This window comes from Anoplolepis gracilipes, chromosome 1 (genome assembly GCF_047496725.1).
Source record: "Anoplolepis gracilipes chromosome 1, ASM4749672v1, whole genome shotgun sequence".
Taxonomy (NCBI): Eukaryota; Metazoa; Arthropoda; class Insecta; order Hymenoptera; family Formicidae; genus Anoplolepis; species Anoplolepis gracilipes.
Genome location: NC_132970.1, coordinates 9489336 through 9507497, shown reverse-complemented (window position 1 = coordinate 9507497; position 18162 = coordinate 9489336). Strand labels below are relative to the sequence as shown.

Sequence of the window (18162 nt, the reverse complement as noted above, 5' to 3'; positions counted from 1 at the left end):
TTCAAAAAAATTTTTTTATAAAACTGCAGAATGTAAAAAAATAAGTAATTTTATGAAAAAAACAGTGGTTTTTTTCTTAGGATACACTGAAAAAATAAAAAATTTTTTAAAACTATCGATAGCATGTTAAAGCTGAAACTTCAAGCTTCAAAATGCTTTTTTCTTAAATTTCATACGATGATTTTTCACTGACAAGGAAAGGTTTGGAAGTGTCTCTCTCCGATTTTAATGAGCTTTGATTATGTTGTAGTCTAGGTCAAAATAGGAGAGACGTATTTTTTTATAAGTGTTCATACGTTTGTTAAGGAGGTGAAACACCCTCTTGAGAAAAATCGATTTTTATATTTCTGAGCGAATACCGTCGAAACAATAAGATATAAAAAAAAAAGTTTCAAATAAAAGTTTTATAGTTTTTCATGTACTTTAAAACCGTGCAGTCAGATTTTTCAAAAATGTTATATTTTTCGAAATCCCTCCCCCTCCCTTTCAATTTTTGAAAATTTTAAAATTTATCTTATAGCAAAACTTATAGCTCATTTAAAGACAAATCCAACCATATATGATAAAGTTGTATTCTGAAGTCGCATTTTTTAGACATAAGCTAAAAATATCTCTATATATTACTATACGCGCGCTTTATCCGCCTCATGACATTTGCTATTCACAGCGACGGTTTTTTCTTCGCAAACTTACAGAGGCAACCATAAATTAATAAATAATTTATGAGAATATACATTTATAAATTATAACAATTATATTTATATAATTTACAATTATATAATATACAGGGTGTTCCTGAAATGGATTTTTCGAGTTATAAAGCTCCAAATTCGCAAAATTTTGATAAAAATACAAAATATCTTGTAAAATATTCACTTTCCGATAGTCTTATCTTACCCTGATAGGCTTACTCCGTATATACAGGGTGTCCCCGAATTGGCGGATCAACTCTCGTGGGTAGATAGAGCGTGTTAAACTGAAGAAAAAATCTTATATCATTTTGCTAAATTCACAATAATTAATGAGATATAAATTAATAAAGATCGGCCAATGCGTGCCAGTATAAGCGCGCGGCGCGAAGAAACCTCCCAGTTGTTACTTGATACTAGACGCGCGGCAAGACATAAACGCAGAACGCAACTGTACGTATCTCTTTCAGTACGCCCTTTGTACGTCCGTTGTACAGCGCTCCGCCTACTGTCTCGCTGCACGCTTAGTATCAAGTAACAAGTAGGAGGTTTCTTCGTGCCGCGCGCTTATCCTGGTACGTATTGACCCATCTTTATTAATTTATATCTCATTAATTATTGCAAATTTAGTAAAATATTAGATTTTTCTCTTCAGTTTAACACGCTCTATCTACCCACGAGAGTTGATCCGCCAATTCGGGAACACCCTGTATATACGGAGTAAGCCTATCAGGGTAAGATAAGACTATCGGAAAGTGAATATTTTACAAGATATTTTGTATTTTTATCAAAATTTTGCGAATTTGGAGCTTTATAACTCGAAAAGTACTTAACGAAAAAACATTTGATTATAGTGTTTTAGAAAGCTCTCGAGGTTAGCTACAAGAATATGTAATAAAAAATAAGGGATGCCATTTAAAAAAATTGAGGTAACCTTTATGTGACCTTCAAATGACTTTTCAAGGTCAAACCAATGGTACCATCTTATGGCCCCCTCGAAACCTTACAACACATGTCTGAACCATTTTTTTCTAAAATCAAAAATAAGAGAGATATTTGGGATGGACACTTAAAATGGGACATCCTGTATATAAATAATTAATATATATGTTATGTGATAATAGATATATGTATAATTTGGGTAAATATTCACATAAGGTCACCCCTTTCAGAAGTCAATGACCTTGACATATGTTGTCAAGGTCATCACCTTCAGTAATGCTTAAAAGGTTTTAGCCGTCGCTCGTTGTTTACTAAAAAGTTACATACAAAAATTGTTAAAAATTGACGTTTTTTCCAATTATTTTATCAAATACTGGAAATTTAAAAAAATGTTTCAAATAAAAGTTGTAAGTCTCTTCAAAATACGTTTTATATTATATCCATTTTTATTATACGAGTGACAGTTTTCGAGAAAAACAACGATAAAGACTATAAACCTCATACAATATTAATTATAATATCATATATAATATAGTCCCACTGTATCCGCGCATACACTTTCCTACTCAAACAACAAATGGGTTGGGTTATTTTTTTCGGAAGTGGAGCTCCCCGCAGGGGGACAGAACCACTGTATCCATGCATACACTTTTCACGCATAGAAGGTCTATGCGCGGGCATAGTGGGTTCCGCTCCTCTACGGGGGGTTCCACTTCCAAAAGAAATAACCTAACCCAACCCATTTGTTGTGTGGGTAGGAAAGTATATGTGTAGAAAGTGTATGCGCGGATGCAGTGGGACTATATTATATATTATGTTATAATTACTATTGTATAAGGTTTAGAATCTTTATCGTTGTTTTTCTCGAAAACTTTCACTCATATAATAAAAATGGATAGGATATAAAATGTGTATTTTGAAGAGACCTACAACTTTTATTTCAAACATTTTTTTAAATTTTCAGTATTTGATAAAATAATTGCAAAAAACGTCAATTTAAAAAAATTTTTATAACTTTTTAGTAAACAACGAGCGACGGCTAAAACCTTTTAAGCATTAGTCAGGAGAGTGACCTTGACAACATATGTCAAGGTCATTGATTTCTAAAAGGGGTGACCTTATGTGAATTTTTTACCATAATTTGCATAAGAAAAATAATTTTTATATATTAAGAATAGAATTAGTCGAACAAAGAAAATCTTTGACGGGATGCGGAGGCTAATAGATTAAATGATTCAGTTCTATGAATAAACAGATGCGTTTACACAACTGCGAGATAAGTTGGCGCAATATAGTTTTATTTACAACCGCGTGCAGCAAAACATGTATGCATTATTGTGTCGAAAATGTAAATAGCAAATAACATTCTTGCTCATATACATTACATACATGAAAAAGAAATAGAGTATTTTACTAATCAGATATTCTGTTTTATAATATTTAATTTCTTAAAGTATAAGGAAAAATATAATACGCATTGTCTTATAATAATATGGAAATATTACATAAGTATACATAAAATAGCGTACCGTAATTATTGCATACAAGAATAACAAATATTCATGATTCATATCGATTACAAAGATGATGATCGTGAAAGAAATGATTTATACAAAAGGACTTTTTACACCACGCGCAGGCAATTACAGCAACGTCACCGCAAATATCGCATGTTGGTTTTAAATTATTTTTGAAATAAAAATCTACTGGTGTATCAAATTCTTCTAGTCTCTTTTCTAAATAACCACTTTTATACCATGCATATTTGAGTAAATTTTTAAACTTCGGTGATGAAAATTGATTATGTGTTAATGATTGTAATTTTAAAATATTGTTTCTTGAATGAAGCTTGACCTCAAGATCTAAAAGCATGACGGTATCCGAAAAATGTTTAACAAAATTTTTCCATAAACGAAAACCGAATACATCTAAAGGTTGTATTTTTTCATTTGTTCCATCTGGTATAGTTAACAAATTGATATTTTCTATAAAATCTGGTTTATTTCTTTGAATTATATTAGGACAATGACCAATTCAAGAACCTAATAAAAAACCTTGGGTTTTAAATCCCTAGCTTTCGCCTAAGAGACTGTATCAAACCTTTATTTCTTTTTCCTAATACACTATACCTATTACATTTTTATCTTAAACCTATAACCTTAATCCTAATTCGTCTGGGTGGGTTCGAGTCTGTGTTCCGCCATACTGGTTATTTCAGATAAGCTTCGGCGATGTAGCGTGCACAGCCACCTTACGACTAAAATTTTCTTACTCCTGTTGGGTCTGGGTGGACTCGAACCTACATTTACGCATACTCTTCGCCTCAGGCGAGTTTCAGCGCCGCAGCGTGCACAACCATCGTCCAACCCCATCCAAGAATCTAATAATAAAGCTGATTTTGGTCCAACATTTGGAAAAAACACTTCTTTTATCCAGATCTCAAAATGATGCGATGTTAATTTTCCAGATTTTGATGCCATGACAAAGATATTATTTTCTTTAAACATTGTTTCTTTTATCGTTGGACCAAATGTTTCAGTAGGTTCTTTTAAAACAATAAAAAGAGGCGATAATAATTTACCATCAGCTGAAAAAATAGGTTGTATAGTATAACTATGTGTAGTTGCTGATATGGATTGTACTATGCGTTCTATTTTTTTAGTGCCAATAGGTGACAGTGAACGACCGGAATGAAATTCTAATTGAAATTCACTTTGGTCCGAATTATATACATTTTCAATTCCATATTGTATAATAAAATATTTCACATTTTCGATAAATGACTTGCTTTGTGCTTTTAAATTTTTATTTGGCGTTAAAAGTTTTCTTGTTATAAATTTTGTAATTTTTCTAGATACGATATTATATGCGAGCTTAAAATTTTTTACCTATGATAATGATGCTGTAAACCCAGGTATATTTACTTCCTTCTGCGCTCGAAGAGCCCATCGAACGATATCAATGTCATGAATAATTATTCCATTTTCAACAGCTTCATTAAATTTATTTAACGTATATGTTGAAATTTCTTTCAGTTTATCAAATCTGCTACCACCTTGATTTACCTGTTCTTCCCATCTTCTTAATTGACGAAGTGACATGACTTTCCGAAATCTATGTTTTACAGTTTCAAGATTTCTTGACTTTGTTGTCTCACTTCTCCAAAATTCTACAGCATTTTTTTATATTGTATTGGTATACAATCCGCAACACATGTAATTTCCTTTACAACATATGTGTCATCTTCTCTTTGTTCATCAATTACTCGTTTTACTTCGGGTATATCAAATGCGTTTTCAAAATCAAATGATACTTCTTCATTAATTTCATATCTTGCATTAATTTAAGCATATTTTCCATCTTGTTTTTTGTTTCTATTTCTTCTCTAGTAACAGGACTTTCTGGAAAATCCATAGTAATAAAAACTGCGTACAGCAGCATTATTAAATTTCTTGGATTAAACATTCTTTAAAAAAATTAAAATTATATATATTTATTTTATAAATATTAGCAATAAAAATATTTATTAGCATCAAAAATATTTTATTATTTAATGCGTATTAACACTTTGTTATAAGTGTTTTCCGAGTTTCATGAAAAATAACACACCGTTTTATCACATAATTTATAATAATTTAAATAAGTTAATAAAATATTAATTATAACTTAAATAAAACAAAATAGATAAACTTAAATTTTGAATAAAGTTTAAATATGTAAGAGCAAAAAACAATAAAAATTTTAAAAAATCAAAAAAATACATACATAATGTGCATACACGCAAGACAGAACTGCTGCTGAATTCGATGGATGCTTTTGTAGTAATACGTGTTGTGCTACGCGCGGTTGTAAATAAAACTATATTGCACCAACTTATGTCGCAGTTGCGTAAACGCATGTCTGTTTATTCATAGAAGTGAATCATTTAATCTATTAACCTCTGCATCCCGTCAAAGATTTTCCTTGTTTGACTAGTTCTATTTCTAATGCATAAGATACTATTTTTCCCATACAAATTATATATTTATTGTCACATACATATACATATATTAATTATATATATTATATAATTATAAATTATATAAATATAATTGCTATAATTTATAAATATATATTCTCATAAATTATTTATTGATAATTTATGGTTGCCTCTGTGAGTTTGCGAAGAAAAACCGTCGCTGTAAATAGAGAATGTCATAAGGCGGATAAAGCGCGCGTATAGTGATATATAGAAATATTTTTAGCTTATTTCTGAAAAATGCGACTTCGGAATACAACTTTATCATATATGGCGCTTGGCCCTGCCGTCGTGTTTGCTCGCTTCCGAATGCCCAGAGGAAGTGGTAATGGTAGGCGCTGATCGAGACGTGGAGTTTGATCTTTGATGCTTGTTTTTATTCGTTCTATGTACAGTGTTTCGTGTGTGATATATACATGTGTGCAGTGTAGATTATGTACAAGTGTGTATTGTGAGTGAAGCTTTATGTGGCCCTGAAAAGGGCCGATGGGATACGGCGTTACCACCACTCGCGCCAGGAAATGGAGGGCCTGGTCTTTGTCCACTTAAGCGTGGAGCTCAATTTGCAGTTGTTGTTGCAGTCCCTTATCTCCTCGGCAATGTAACGAGGCGTCTCCGTCTGCGTGGCAGCGGCCTTTGTGTGGTTTTCTCACTGCAAGGCAGTAGCTCGAGTAGATGTGTATCACTGCGTGGCTCGCTCTCGACTCTCGGACTGGCTCTGCGTGCCTCTGCTTATATACTTCGTGGGTCGACGTCTGTGTCGCTGCGTCACGTAATGTGGTCGGCCGTTCTGGTGGAGATTTCGGTGGTGGTAACAGGCACTCGGGTGTTCCCCAAAGCAAGGAAGGCGATGTCCAGCGTCATACTCTGATGTTCCACGTGGTTAGAAAGGCCCGTGGCGACCGCGTTTGCCTCACCGGTGGAAGGTCGATGGGTACCAGTTTCCACGTAGTAGCGCAAATCCTACTCGTCTTGGACGTTCCTCTGGCTGGCTAGCCGGCCCTGGTGATCGGGGTGGATAGGCAGGACGAGGGGATCTTTGACGGTCGTTGTTTGCGCAGCGTGTGGCTTTGTGCTCTCTCAAAAGGTTGACGTGTTCTGTTGTAGCGTGCTGCTAGTCCCAGAATAGGTCGGTTTCGCTCTCTGCTGCTGCGCTTATGTACCGCGCGAACCGTACCTTACTCCCGAGCGGATCCCGGGCTTGTGCCGCGTAGCGGCGGCTCGCGTACTATCCGCGAGTCTCGCGCTCGGCGGTCTGTCTGCGCGAAGGCGCTTGTGGCGGTTGCCATAGTCGCCACACATATATGGTTGGATTTGTCTTTAAATGAGCTATAGATTTTGCTATAAGACAAATTTTAAAATTTTCAAAAATTGAAAGGGAGGGGGAGGGATTTCGAAAAATATAACATTTTTGAAAAATCTAATTGCACGGTTTTAAAGTACATGAAAAACCATAAAACTTTTATTTGAAACATTTTTTTTTATATCTTATTGTTTCGACGGTATTCGCTCAGAAATGTAAATCGATTTTTTTCAAGAGGGTGTTTCACCTTCTTAACGGGCGTATGGGCACTTATAAAAAAATACGTGTCTCCTATTTTGACCTAGACTACAACATAGTTAAAGCTCATTAAAATTGGAGGGTGACACTTCCAACCCTTTCCTTGTAAGTTACAATAGTTTGGAAACAGCCTATTTTTTGACGTATGAAAAGTGTTCCCTATTTTCTTTTGAGTAGTGTATATGATGATTGTAATAATTACTTTTACACATTATAGGGCAGTGCTGTTCTCTACTTGCACATTTCGGCCAGATCTCGAGGCTCACGCCTATCACTTCCCTACTTACTACTCGCGCATTAGCAACGAAATGTAACACGCGCGTAACTAAGAAGAGCGACACTTCACTTCAGGAGCATTCATATCGTAAATGTTATGTGGTAATACGCCTCTAATAATACCGCAAAAGTTTATAAATATAATTTTTTTTATATTTTATATCTCATCAATAATTAAAATTATTTTTATTCTACTATTAATTACATTTATGTTTTGCAATATTTAAAAAAAATTTTTAAAGTAATATAATTTTCAACGTATTCATAAAAAATTTGTATCATTTTTTATTCGAATTAATTTTTTCTTCTTATACACTTTTGCAATCATATCGATTAATAAACGTTAAATCAAATATTTATGTTCACAATATTGAAATAATATATTTGATAAAATTTGGATTAAGAAACACGCTATAATAACAATAATAAAACTACAGTTATAACATAATTTTATATAGTAATAATACTACTATACAATAGTTTTCCACATCACTCATGAGGTACTATTGTTGATGCGTTTTTTTTAAAGTGGTTTTCCCAGTAGGTCTATTTCACTAATTGAAAAAAGAAGAATTAGAAAAAGAAAAAGAATAGTTTATCTGTTTGTATATAAGCTTATATAAGCGAAAGGAAAATGTTAGTCAAAAAACAAAAATAAGCGCAGACATTAATTAGATTTTCTATTGTAAGCCGTTTACACGAATTAATCAGAGATGAAATATCTACAGCGATCAGAAGAACTAGTTCGCATTAATGCAGATAAAGATGCGTCGTTTAAGCAAGAACGTTTGTCTGTTTTTGTGTATCTTAGTTTTGAAAATGAGCATTCGCATAAATATGTGGATCCAAACATCGAAAAAATTCGAAAACCAAAATTTACAAGTTTTGGGTAATTGGATACATTTAAAATTTTTAAAAAGTCGACTCCTTTTTCGGAACACGTTTTAAGAGACAGATTATTTTGCAGATCACAAAGTTCTGCCTGAAAACCTAAGTCTTGTTCCTCAATTTGTATATTGAGAGGATTTTTAAAAAGAAATAAATCTTTCCGAAGCGTTTCAAAATCACTGAAACGCTTATCAAATTGAGTTTTTAATGAATCTATCAAGAAGTTTTTTAAAATTACAATTTTTGTCGTGTTCCTCAAAGAGAATCTGACAAGAAGGATAAAAATGAAAGATATCCTTTTCTAAATGATTTTTTATTAATATTAATTTCCTACGGAATGAATCGACATGGCTAACTAATTGGGATATGGTTTGTTTAGTCTTTTGCAGCTTCAAATTTAACTTATGTAAATGAGAAGTTACGTCGATAATAAGAACGAGTTCACTAAGAAAATTTAAATCTTCAAAAAAAGATTTAAATTCGTCATAATTTATAGATCTTTCTTGCAAGAAAAGGAAGATTTCTTTTATTATGTTAAAAAAATTTTCAAATATCTCCCTGCACTAAGCCACCGAACTTCACAATACAGAGGTAGATCTGTATAAATCGCATTATGTTCTTCGAGAAAAAATTGAAATTTTCTGTGATTCAGAAATTTATGACCGTCTTTTATTGCATTAATAATTTTTGACACAATGTGCATTGCGGTACATAATTTAATTGCTTTCCCACATAATGCTTCTTGATGAATAATACAATGAATGAAAAGGAATTTTAAGTTTCGCTGCTTGATTTGGCCGAAAAACCCAATTTTTGACACAGTCATTGACTTCGCGCCATCAGTTATAATAGCCGAACATTTCAAAAAGTCGGTGTTTAATTTTATTAAAGTTTGCTCTACAGCTTTATAAATATCTATACCAGTTATTGTGTCATGTAATGGTATGAAATCTAAAAGTTCCTCGACATGTGAAAAATCGTTTTAAACGATTCAAGCAAAAATACTCAATTAACTTACATGTCGATTATCGGTAGTTTCGTCCAGGCACAATAAAAAATACGAACACGTTGATAGCAAATATTTTAATTTATCTTCTATTGAAGAAGCAATATGAGTCACTCTTGCTGCTACTGTTTTTTTTGTTCAATGGAATACTAGCAGCTTCTGCAAGAGTTAATGAATCTCCGAATGATTTTTCTGCTTCGATGAGATATTCTTTAACAAATTTGCCATCGGTAAAGGACTTGGAATGTTTAGCGATAAGATGCCGTAACTGTTTTTGTAGCATCAGATGTAGAAGCATTATTGATATCAAAACATTCTTTAACAAATTCGCCATCGGTAAAAGGCTTGGAATTTTTAGCGATAAGATGGGAAATGGCATAAGATGCCGTAACTGTTTTTGTAACATCAGATGTAGAAGCATTATTAATATCAAAACCTGGATCATAACTTTCTTGATATACTATTTTTAAACCTTCTATCAAATTAATCTTGTCTTGATCCACATATTTGGAATATTCATTAAAATGTTTATTTTGAAAATGTCTTTCAATAATAAACTTTTTAACCATAGATTGCTGGTAACCGTACAAAAGACAAACCGTTCTATTATAAATTAAAGCGAAGAAATTATTTTCTCATACTTCATCAAAATATTGTACATACCTCTGTTTACTAACCATTCCTTATATTTAATAATATGTACAGAAAACATTAGAAGTATCTGTGTGATAATACAAAAAGGTTAAAAACGAAAGAAAATCAAGTATAGGCACAGAATGTTTTTCAATAACGCGCCATGCACTATCACTATAGTAATATGTAGTTGTTTTCGGTCTCCTTGTGTTTATAAATGGTTCGTCACTTGTTAATCATTGTCACTTTCCAGTGAAACGTGCGCATAAAGTGTCTTGCTCGTATCATACAGAAAGTTTCTTGTGCATATTATTAATTCTGTGTATATTATTAACTTGATTTTCTCTCGCTTTTAATCTTTTTGTATTATCACACAGTTATAGTGTTTTCTGTGTATATTATTATCTTGATTTTCTCTCGCTTTTAATCTTTTTGTATTATAATAAAGTCATAGTGTTTTCTGTGCATATCATTAAATATAAAGAATGGCTAGTGAACAGAGGTACGTACAATATTTTGATAAAGCTTGGGAAAATAATTTCTTTGCTTTAATTTATAATAGAACGGTTTGTCTTTTATGTGGTTACCAACCATCTCTAGTTAAAAAGTTTATTATTAAGACATTTTCAATGAACATTTCAATGAATATTCCAAATATGTGGATCAAGAAAAAATTAATTTGATAGAAGGTTTAAAATTAGTATATCAAGAAAGTTATGATCCAGTTTTTGATATTAATAATGCTTCTACATCTGATGCTACAAAAGCAGTTACGGCATCTTATGCCATTTCCTATCTTATCGCTAAAAATTCCAAGCCCTTTACCGATGGCGAATTTGTTAAAGAATGTCTAATTGAAGCAGTAAAATCATTCGATTCATTAACTCTTGCAGAAGCTGCTAGTATTCCATTGAATAAAAAGATAGTAGCAGCAAGAGTAAATCATATTGCTTCTTCAATAGAAGATAAATTAACATATTTGCTATCAACGTGTTCCTATTTTTCATTGTGCTTGGACGAAACTACCGATAATCGACATGTGAGTCAATTGAGCATTTTTGCTCGAATCGTTCAAAACGATTTTTCGCAAGTCGAGGAACTATTAGATTTCGTACCATTACATGGCACAACAACCGGTATAGATATTTATAAAGCTGTAGAGCAAACTTTAATAAAATTAAACACCGACTTTTCGAAATGTTCGGCTATTGTAACTGATGGCGCAAAGTCAATGACTGGTTCAAAAATTGGATTTTTCGGCCAAATCAAGCAGCGAAACTTAAAATTCCCCTTCATTCATTGTATTATTCATCAAGAAGCATTATGTGGGAAAGCAATTAAATTATGTACCGCAATGCACATTGTGTCAAAAATTATTAATGCAATAAAAGACGGTCATAAATTTCTGAATCACAGAAAATTTCAATTTTTTCTCGAAGAACATAATGCGATTTATACAGATCTACCTCTGTATTGTGAAGTTCGGTGGCTTAGTGCAGGGAGATATTTGAAAATTTTTTTAACATAATAAAAGAAATCTTCCTTTTCTTGCAAGAAAGATCTATAAATTATGACGAATTTAAATCTTTTTTTGAAGATTTAAATTTTCTTAGTGAACTCGTTCTTATTATCGACGTAACTTCTCATTTACATAAGTTAAATTTGAAACTGCAAAAGACTAAACAAACCATATCCCAATTAGTTAGCCATGTCGATTCATTCCGTAGGAAATTAATATTAATAAAAAATCATTTAGAAAAGGATATCTTTCATTTTTATCCTTCTTGTCAGATTCTCTTTGAGGAACACGACAAAAATTGTAATTTTAAAAAACTTCTTGATAGATTCATTAAAAACTCAATTTGATAAGCGTTTCAGTGATTTTGAAACGCTTCGGAAAGATTTATTTCTTTTTAAAAATCCTCTCAATATACAAATTGAGGAACAAGACTTAGGTTTTCAGGCAGAACTTTGTGATCTGCAAAATAATCTGTCTCTTAAAACGTGTTCCGAAAAAGGAGTCGACTTTTTAAAAATTTTAAATGTATCCAATTACCCAAAACTTGTAAATTTTGGTCTTCGAATTTTTTCGATGTTTGGATCCACATATTTATGCGAATGCTCATTTTCAAAACTAAGATACACAAAAACAGACAAACGTTCTTGCTTAAACGACGCATCTTTATCTGCATTAATGCGAACTAGTTCTTCTGATATCTCTGTAGATATTTCATCTCTTGTTAATTCGTGTAAACGGCTTAGAAAATCTAATTAATGTTTGCGCTTATTTTTTACTCTCGACTGCAGCCAATCTTGGTTGGCGAAAAGACGGAGGGAGTATGCGTTTCACCGAACCTCGATCGGTTTTTATCTTAGTTCTCGTGTTTTTATTTTTTCACTAACATTTTCCTTTCGCTTATATAAACTTATATACACACGGATAAAATATTCTTTTTCTTTCATTTAGTGAAATAGGCCTACTGGGGAAACCACTTTAAAAAAAACGCATCAACAATAGTACCTCATGGGTGATGTGAAAAACTATTGTATAGTAGTATTATTACTATATAAAATTATTTTATAACTGTAGTTTTATTATTGTTATTATAGCGTGTTTCTTAATCCAAATTTTATCAAATATATTATTTCAATATATATTCTAAAAATAAATATTTGATTTAACGTTTATTAATCGATATGATTGCAAAAGCATGTAAAAAGCTTCGAATAAAAAATGATACAAATTTTTTATGAATACGTTGAAAATTATATTACTTTAAAAATTTTTTTTAAATATTGCAAAACATAAACGTAATTAATAGTAGAATAAAAATAATTTCAATTATTGATGAGATATAAAATATAAAAAAAATTATATTTAAAAACTTTTGCGGTATTATTAGAGGCGTATTACCACATAACATTTACGATATAAACGCTCCTAAAACGAAGTGTCGCTCTCCTTAGTTACGCGCATGTTACGTTTCGTTGCTAATGCGCGAGTAGTAGGTAGGGAGGTGATAGGCGTAAGCCTTGAGATCTGGCCGAAATATGCAAGTAGAGAACAGCATTGTTATAGGGAATGCAGTCCAAATAAATGGCATTGTATTTTTTATGGAGAATAACATTAACTTTAGAATTAATGCACGCGGTTTGCAAGTGATTTTTTCACTCATAACTATAATTTTCATTTTGTTTAATCACAGAAAATAATGCATAAATTTTGATGACGTAATCTTACGTAAATTAAGGAATGAAAAAAATACGTTTTAAAATAAATCAGTATGACTTATATTACAAAAACATACCAAATAAATGATAAATTAAAATTAATATTCCATATAAATAAAATTATAATAACTGAATTCGGCGAGTGGAATAGAACTGTTAATCATTAACAATTTAATTGCGTAGTATTAAGATGGAAAAAAAACCTTAAAAAAATTTTAATTTCAATAAAACTATAATATGTAGAGTTTTATATTAATTTCTTAACTTACAATACATACATAATACATACATAATATGTAGGTACATAGATAAATAAATTTAGAAATACTTAATTCTGGCCGGAAAATGCCTCTAGGGTGAAACAATACCTCATATGAAGAGTAGTTTCTTTATATATCTTGAAAATTTTATTCGAGATATCAAAATATGTTTTGTACAAAAATTTCAAGATAAAAGCACCTATATTTGACTAAATTAATAAAATTTTTTAAAAATAATTTTTTTCAAAAATTAAAAAAAAATTTTTTTTTAATTTTTTTTTCAAAATTGTATTAATGTGGTTAAATAGATTACTTTTTATCATAAAATTTTTATATAAAACATTTTTCGATATCTCCAATAATTTTCGAGATATATAGAGAAAACCAAAAGACCGCTCTATATACATATAAGGGGTGGTTTCATCTCGTAGAATCGTTTTTGGGCAGCAACTGAAAATTTCTTAATTCATCTATTTACCCCCTCTATATGTGTGCAAAGTTTCTTTAAAATCAGAATTTCCGGGTTCGCGAGGTTCCCTTATCAGAATTAACGATCACTTCTTATTTAGTACAAGTAATGAGATTTAACTAAAAATGTATTATGTATTATGTATTATGTAAACTAAAATGTATTATGGATAGTGTTTTAATTTCGTATACATTTTTATTATTATGAGATTATAAAATCGAAGTTATAGCCATATTCAAAGAGCTAAGTTTGCTAAGATCACGTACTGCAAATTATTAATTTATTATCTTAATTATACATTATATATTATGTCAACTCTGGTAACAATTGCATATAATCTGCTGTCTCAGTTAGTGACGTTAGAACTGCAGCAGAAACAAGCAGTCTCTGTGTCATGATCTGAAATAAAAAGGCTACAAAATTTAAGCAGAAGTTCTTAGCAAAAAAATAGTAGATTAAGGATTGTGTGTTGGCACAATATATTAACAGAAACTAAATTAAAACTGAACGTAATATGATGATTATATTGCCGAAGTATCGCCAAAAATCGAGTTTATTTGCAACCATGATAGTTGAGTAACAAAAAAGTTTTGTCCTGCAAAGGTTCAGTGGTTTTGATTTTTGGATGTATGTATTTTAAAGTTGGAGAATCTAACAAAAATTCCAAGTTTTCGACACCTTCGCTTGCGCCTTTATCTTACAAAAATGATGATCAAAACTACTTTTTTGTCATATCTCCCGAAGATAAAGCCTAGAATAAAAATAGCTGTTATCAATCTTATAAAGAACATAATTTCTCACAACTTTTGTTTGAACCATTTTTTGTATACAGAGTGTTCCGGAATAACCTTTCGTCCGTAAAATGACGTATTCCTGACACAATTCTAAGACAATTTTTCCTTTATCAAAATTTGATTTGAAGCGTAGTTTTTGAGTTATAAGCAAAAATAGTTAGCAAATCACGTGTCGAGTACAGAAAGTAGGCAGGAGCGGCGCGGCGTGCCGCGCGCGCAGGTGCAGCTGACCGTCCGACAGGTGATTACCACCACATGAGTCGCTAACTATTTTATCTTATAAAATTATGCTTTAAATAAAATTTTAGTAAAGAAGAAAATGTATTAGAATTACGTCAGGAATACATGTTCCTTAAAATAATCAGCTGATTGCTACACGCGATGATTGCAGCGTCCGACAGCCGGCGATCCGGAACAACTTTTGGTCATTAAAGTAACGTTATTTTAAGGAACACGTATTCCTGACGTAATTCTAATACATTTTCTTCTTTACCAAAATTTTATTTAAAGTATAATTTTATGTTAAAAGTAGTGAATGATACAAGTACGGAATAATTTGGATAATTCTTCAGATAGTACATAACTATATGTATATAACGTTTGCAGCGTTTGTGGAACGTATTTGACGCTATGAGAGTTGGTAATATAATGTGCTTCACCTCGGAAATTGTAGTATATGTTATGATGTAAGGAGAAAGGTGAAACGTTATGTGCATTATGGCAATTTTTAACCCAATCTCTGATTGGTCAATCACTGCGCATCTTTGGGAATCATGCATCTTTATTATTACATCAAAGCATAAGTTAGCATTAGCTTCTGACAACCAAAAACAGTAATGTCATCACCATCTCTATTAGCATTATGAAACATGAAACGGTTCCATGAACAGCCAATATGACCATAGCGACAAAAGTGCGTTCCATGAATGTATCTTTTAATATCATGTATATATTTTAATATAAAACGTGAAAATTATCAATACTGTAGAAAAATTTTTTTCTTAATTCAGCTCTATACCAGATCGATATGTGGAAAAACTAATAAGTGCCAAAATTCTTTCTCAAGAAATTGTTAAAAATACTGTCGAAAGCTATTCCGCATTATTGAATAAGGCTTTAAAAGAATCCATGACAGATGTATCGCGACAGTTAACCGTGACTTATCTCACTGGAAGATGGACAGATATGCAACAAGCTGAAGCCAATATAACCCGATGGGATACTGGAGTTGACTTGCATTTGTTACAATTCTTGGGAAAAAAAAGTGTTCAAGTACCATCAAACTTTGTAAGTAAACTTATTGTTAGTAAGAATGTATAAATACATATTCTATATTATTATTATTTATGTACAAGATGTCCCGAAATTTGAGCATCAAAACATTATCACTATAAGAAAGTTCTCAAAAAATTAAGATAAAAATCCATAAAAGGTTACACCGATTTTATCGCTATTTAGATATATTTTAACAGGAAGGAAGCAATTTCCAGCAAGAATTAAGTAGGGGTTAAGAGATAACAAATTATTATATTTCATTATAATACTCTTCTATTACTGTATTACTACTGGTACACGTTAATAATTTTGATGTCGCTTTGCATAAAAATACTTAAAAACTCATGTGGAACTATGAAAGTTAAAAATTTATATGGAACTGTGCATAAAGCGATATCTATCTTATATTATCCCTGCTTTCAATGCGAAACAAGATCCGCCATTGTGTTCCATATGGGTTTCTAACTTTCCATGCAAAACGAGAATAAAATTATTAATGTATATCAGTATGAAAGTAATATGAGTTGGATTAGATTAATTTTTCTGAAATGGGAGTGCAGGATATGGCATTCAGAAAAAACATTTTGCTAGTTATTGCAGAATTTCTTTTTAAATGGAAATTCTCATTCACAAATTGTATCGAAGCATTTTTTAATATTATGGCTAAATATTATCTACTTTCACTTTAATAAAAAAGGCATTTTTCTGTTTCTTTTAATTAAACAATAACTGATTGTTACGTAAACTTTACCATTAAACTTTAATTTGTTATATCCATCTACATTATATCTAAGTAACGAAAATAAAAATATTTATTTATCAGAATAAAGACAAATAAGGAAAAATAACCAGAAAAATTTACGCGTAAATTGTTATCACTAGGACGCACTTCTATACAGTTTTCTGTGCATAATAATGAGCCATTTTTTGTGCGTGCATTGGATATTTAAGTGCAAAATGATTTTTAGATAATCACATATGTGCAATATACAAAACTAAGTATATCTCACGAGTAAAACTCAGGCAACTTTCAGACACTATTTACATGCATAAGATAGATTTAATTTGCGCGCAAGAATTGTTATCTGGGTATATGTGTATAAACATTTTATTAATATTTTTTATTAGAGTGAAGTGGATAATATTTAGCGACAATATTAGAAAATGCTTTAATAAAGATTTGTGAATGAGAATTTGTTTAAAAAAAAATTCTGCAATATAAATAGCAAAATATTTCTTTTAATTGTCATAACGTGGAATATTACAATGAGTCTTTCTTCACGCTGTCTCAATATTTTGAATATAAGCTTTAGTGTCAGGCTCAACATAATTACATATAAAAATAATAGAGGTCTACACCTTTTGTTTTAAGATAATTATACGCCTTCCAACAATTGGATATAATTGCACCAAGCTTGATTTTTATATTACTGTTAGTATTATATTTGCTGATCGATCACACTTGACAAGCAATTTTCCTGTTTCATGCTCGATATCATCAAAAATCCACTGCTCTGCAATGAATCGACTTTCTGCAATTTACATTTCCTAATTTTAGCTTCATCTATTTTCATTACCATACCTTCCGCTTTTAACATTTCATTATTGTCCACTAGTCAATCAAGATAAAGCTGAAAAATAATGTTTAAATAAAAAACGAAAAATTTACATTATTAATAAAAATATAATAAAAAATACCTCACCATAAAAATTTGACCAATCAGTAACAGTATGAGATTACAAACTTACCCCATTCATAAGAAATGCATGCCGAGGAGGATGTATTATTAAAAAGCAATGACTCTACACGCATCTTGTAAGTTCAAATGAGAATAAACTAAAAACCACATATTTAAAACCCTAACTTATTCTACAATTACACAAAGTTTATATCGTTTTTTATGTTCATATTTTACATCATGATATTGTAACGAGGCATCCCTTATTACTATTTTTCCCGACCGACCATCCGTCGAAACTCCGCCGCCCGGTGACCACCAACCGAACAAAAGCGGAGGCCCTTTTTTAAGTCTCTACATATACGCGGTCGTTGCGACCAACAGATCTCCGTGAGCGAGAGACTAACAATTAGACACACAAGCAAAATAATCATACGCGGC

General features: G+C 31.4%; 2 protein-coding genes and 1 pseudogene across 4 annotated transcripts in view; 2 read left to right on the top strand and 1 right to left on the bottom strand.

The window, feature by feature from the left end:
- Positions 1–18162, top strand: part of LOC140664434 (probable 2-oxoadipate dehydrogenase complex component E1 homolog) — a 231876-nt gene that overhangs the window by 88524 nt on the left and 125190 nt on the right. For all 3 annotated transcript variants that reach the window (XR_012046457.1, XM_072889548.1, XM_072889558.1), the window contains exon 7: positions 15778–16054. Coding sequence is in view for 2 of the 3 variants with exons in the window: in XM_072889548.1 (XP_072745649.1) it covers positions 15778–16054 (277 nt within the window). In the remaining variant the exon portion in view is untranslated. The remainder of the gene's footprint in view (positions 1–15777; positions 16055–18162) is intronic.
- Positions 3797–5096, bottom strand: LOC140668223 (uncharacterized; annotated as a pseudogene).
- LOC140668207 (SCAN domain-containing protein 3-like) lies at positions 8200–15771 on the top strand. The gene is made up of 3 exons (XM_072897018.1): positions 8200–8272; positions 10634–15200; positions 15374–15771. The coding sequence occupies exons 1-2, from the start codon at positions 8200–8202 to the stop codon at positions 11539–11541; spliced, it is 981 nt and encodes a 326-aa protein (XP_072753119.1). The 3' UTR covers positions 11542–15200; positions 15374–15771.

Bases quoted from the DNA above. Each gene is read 5' to 3' on its own strand.
- LOC140668207 (XM_072897018.1), top strand. From the start codon at position 8,200: ATGAAATATCTACAGCGATCAGAAGAACTAGTTCGCATTAATGCAGAT. The intron at 8,273-10,633 runs GTTTGTCTGTTT...TTTATTATTAAG, and splicing joins TGCGTCGTTTAAGCAAGAAC to ACATTTTCAATGAACATTTC.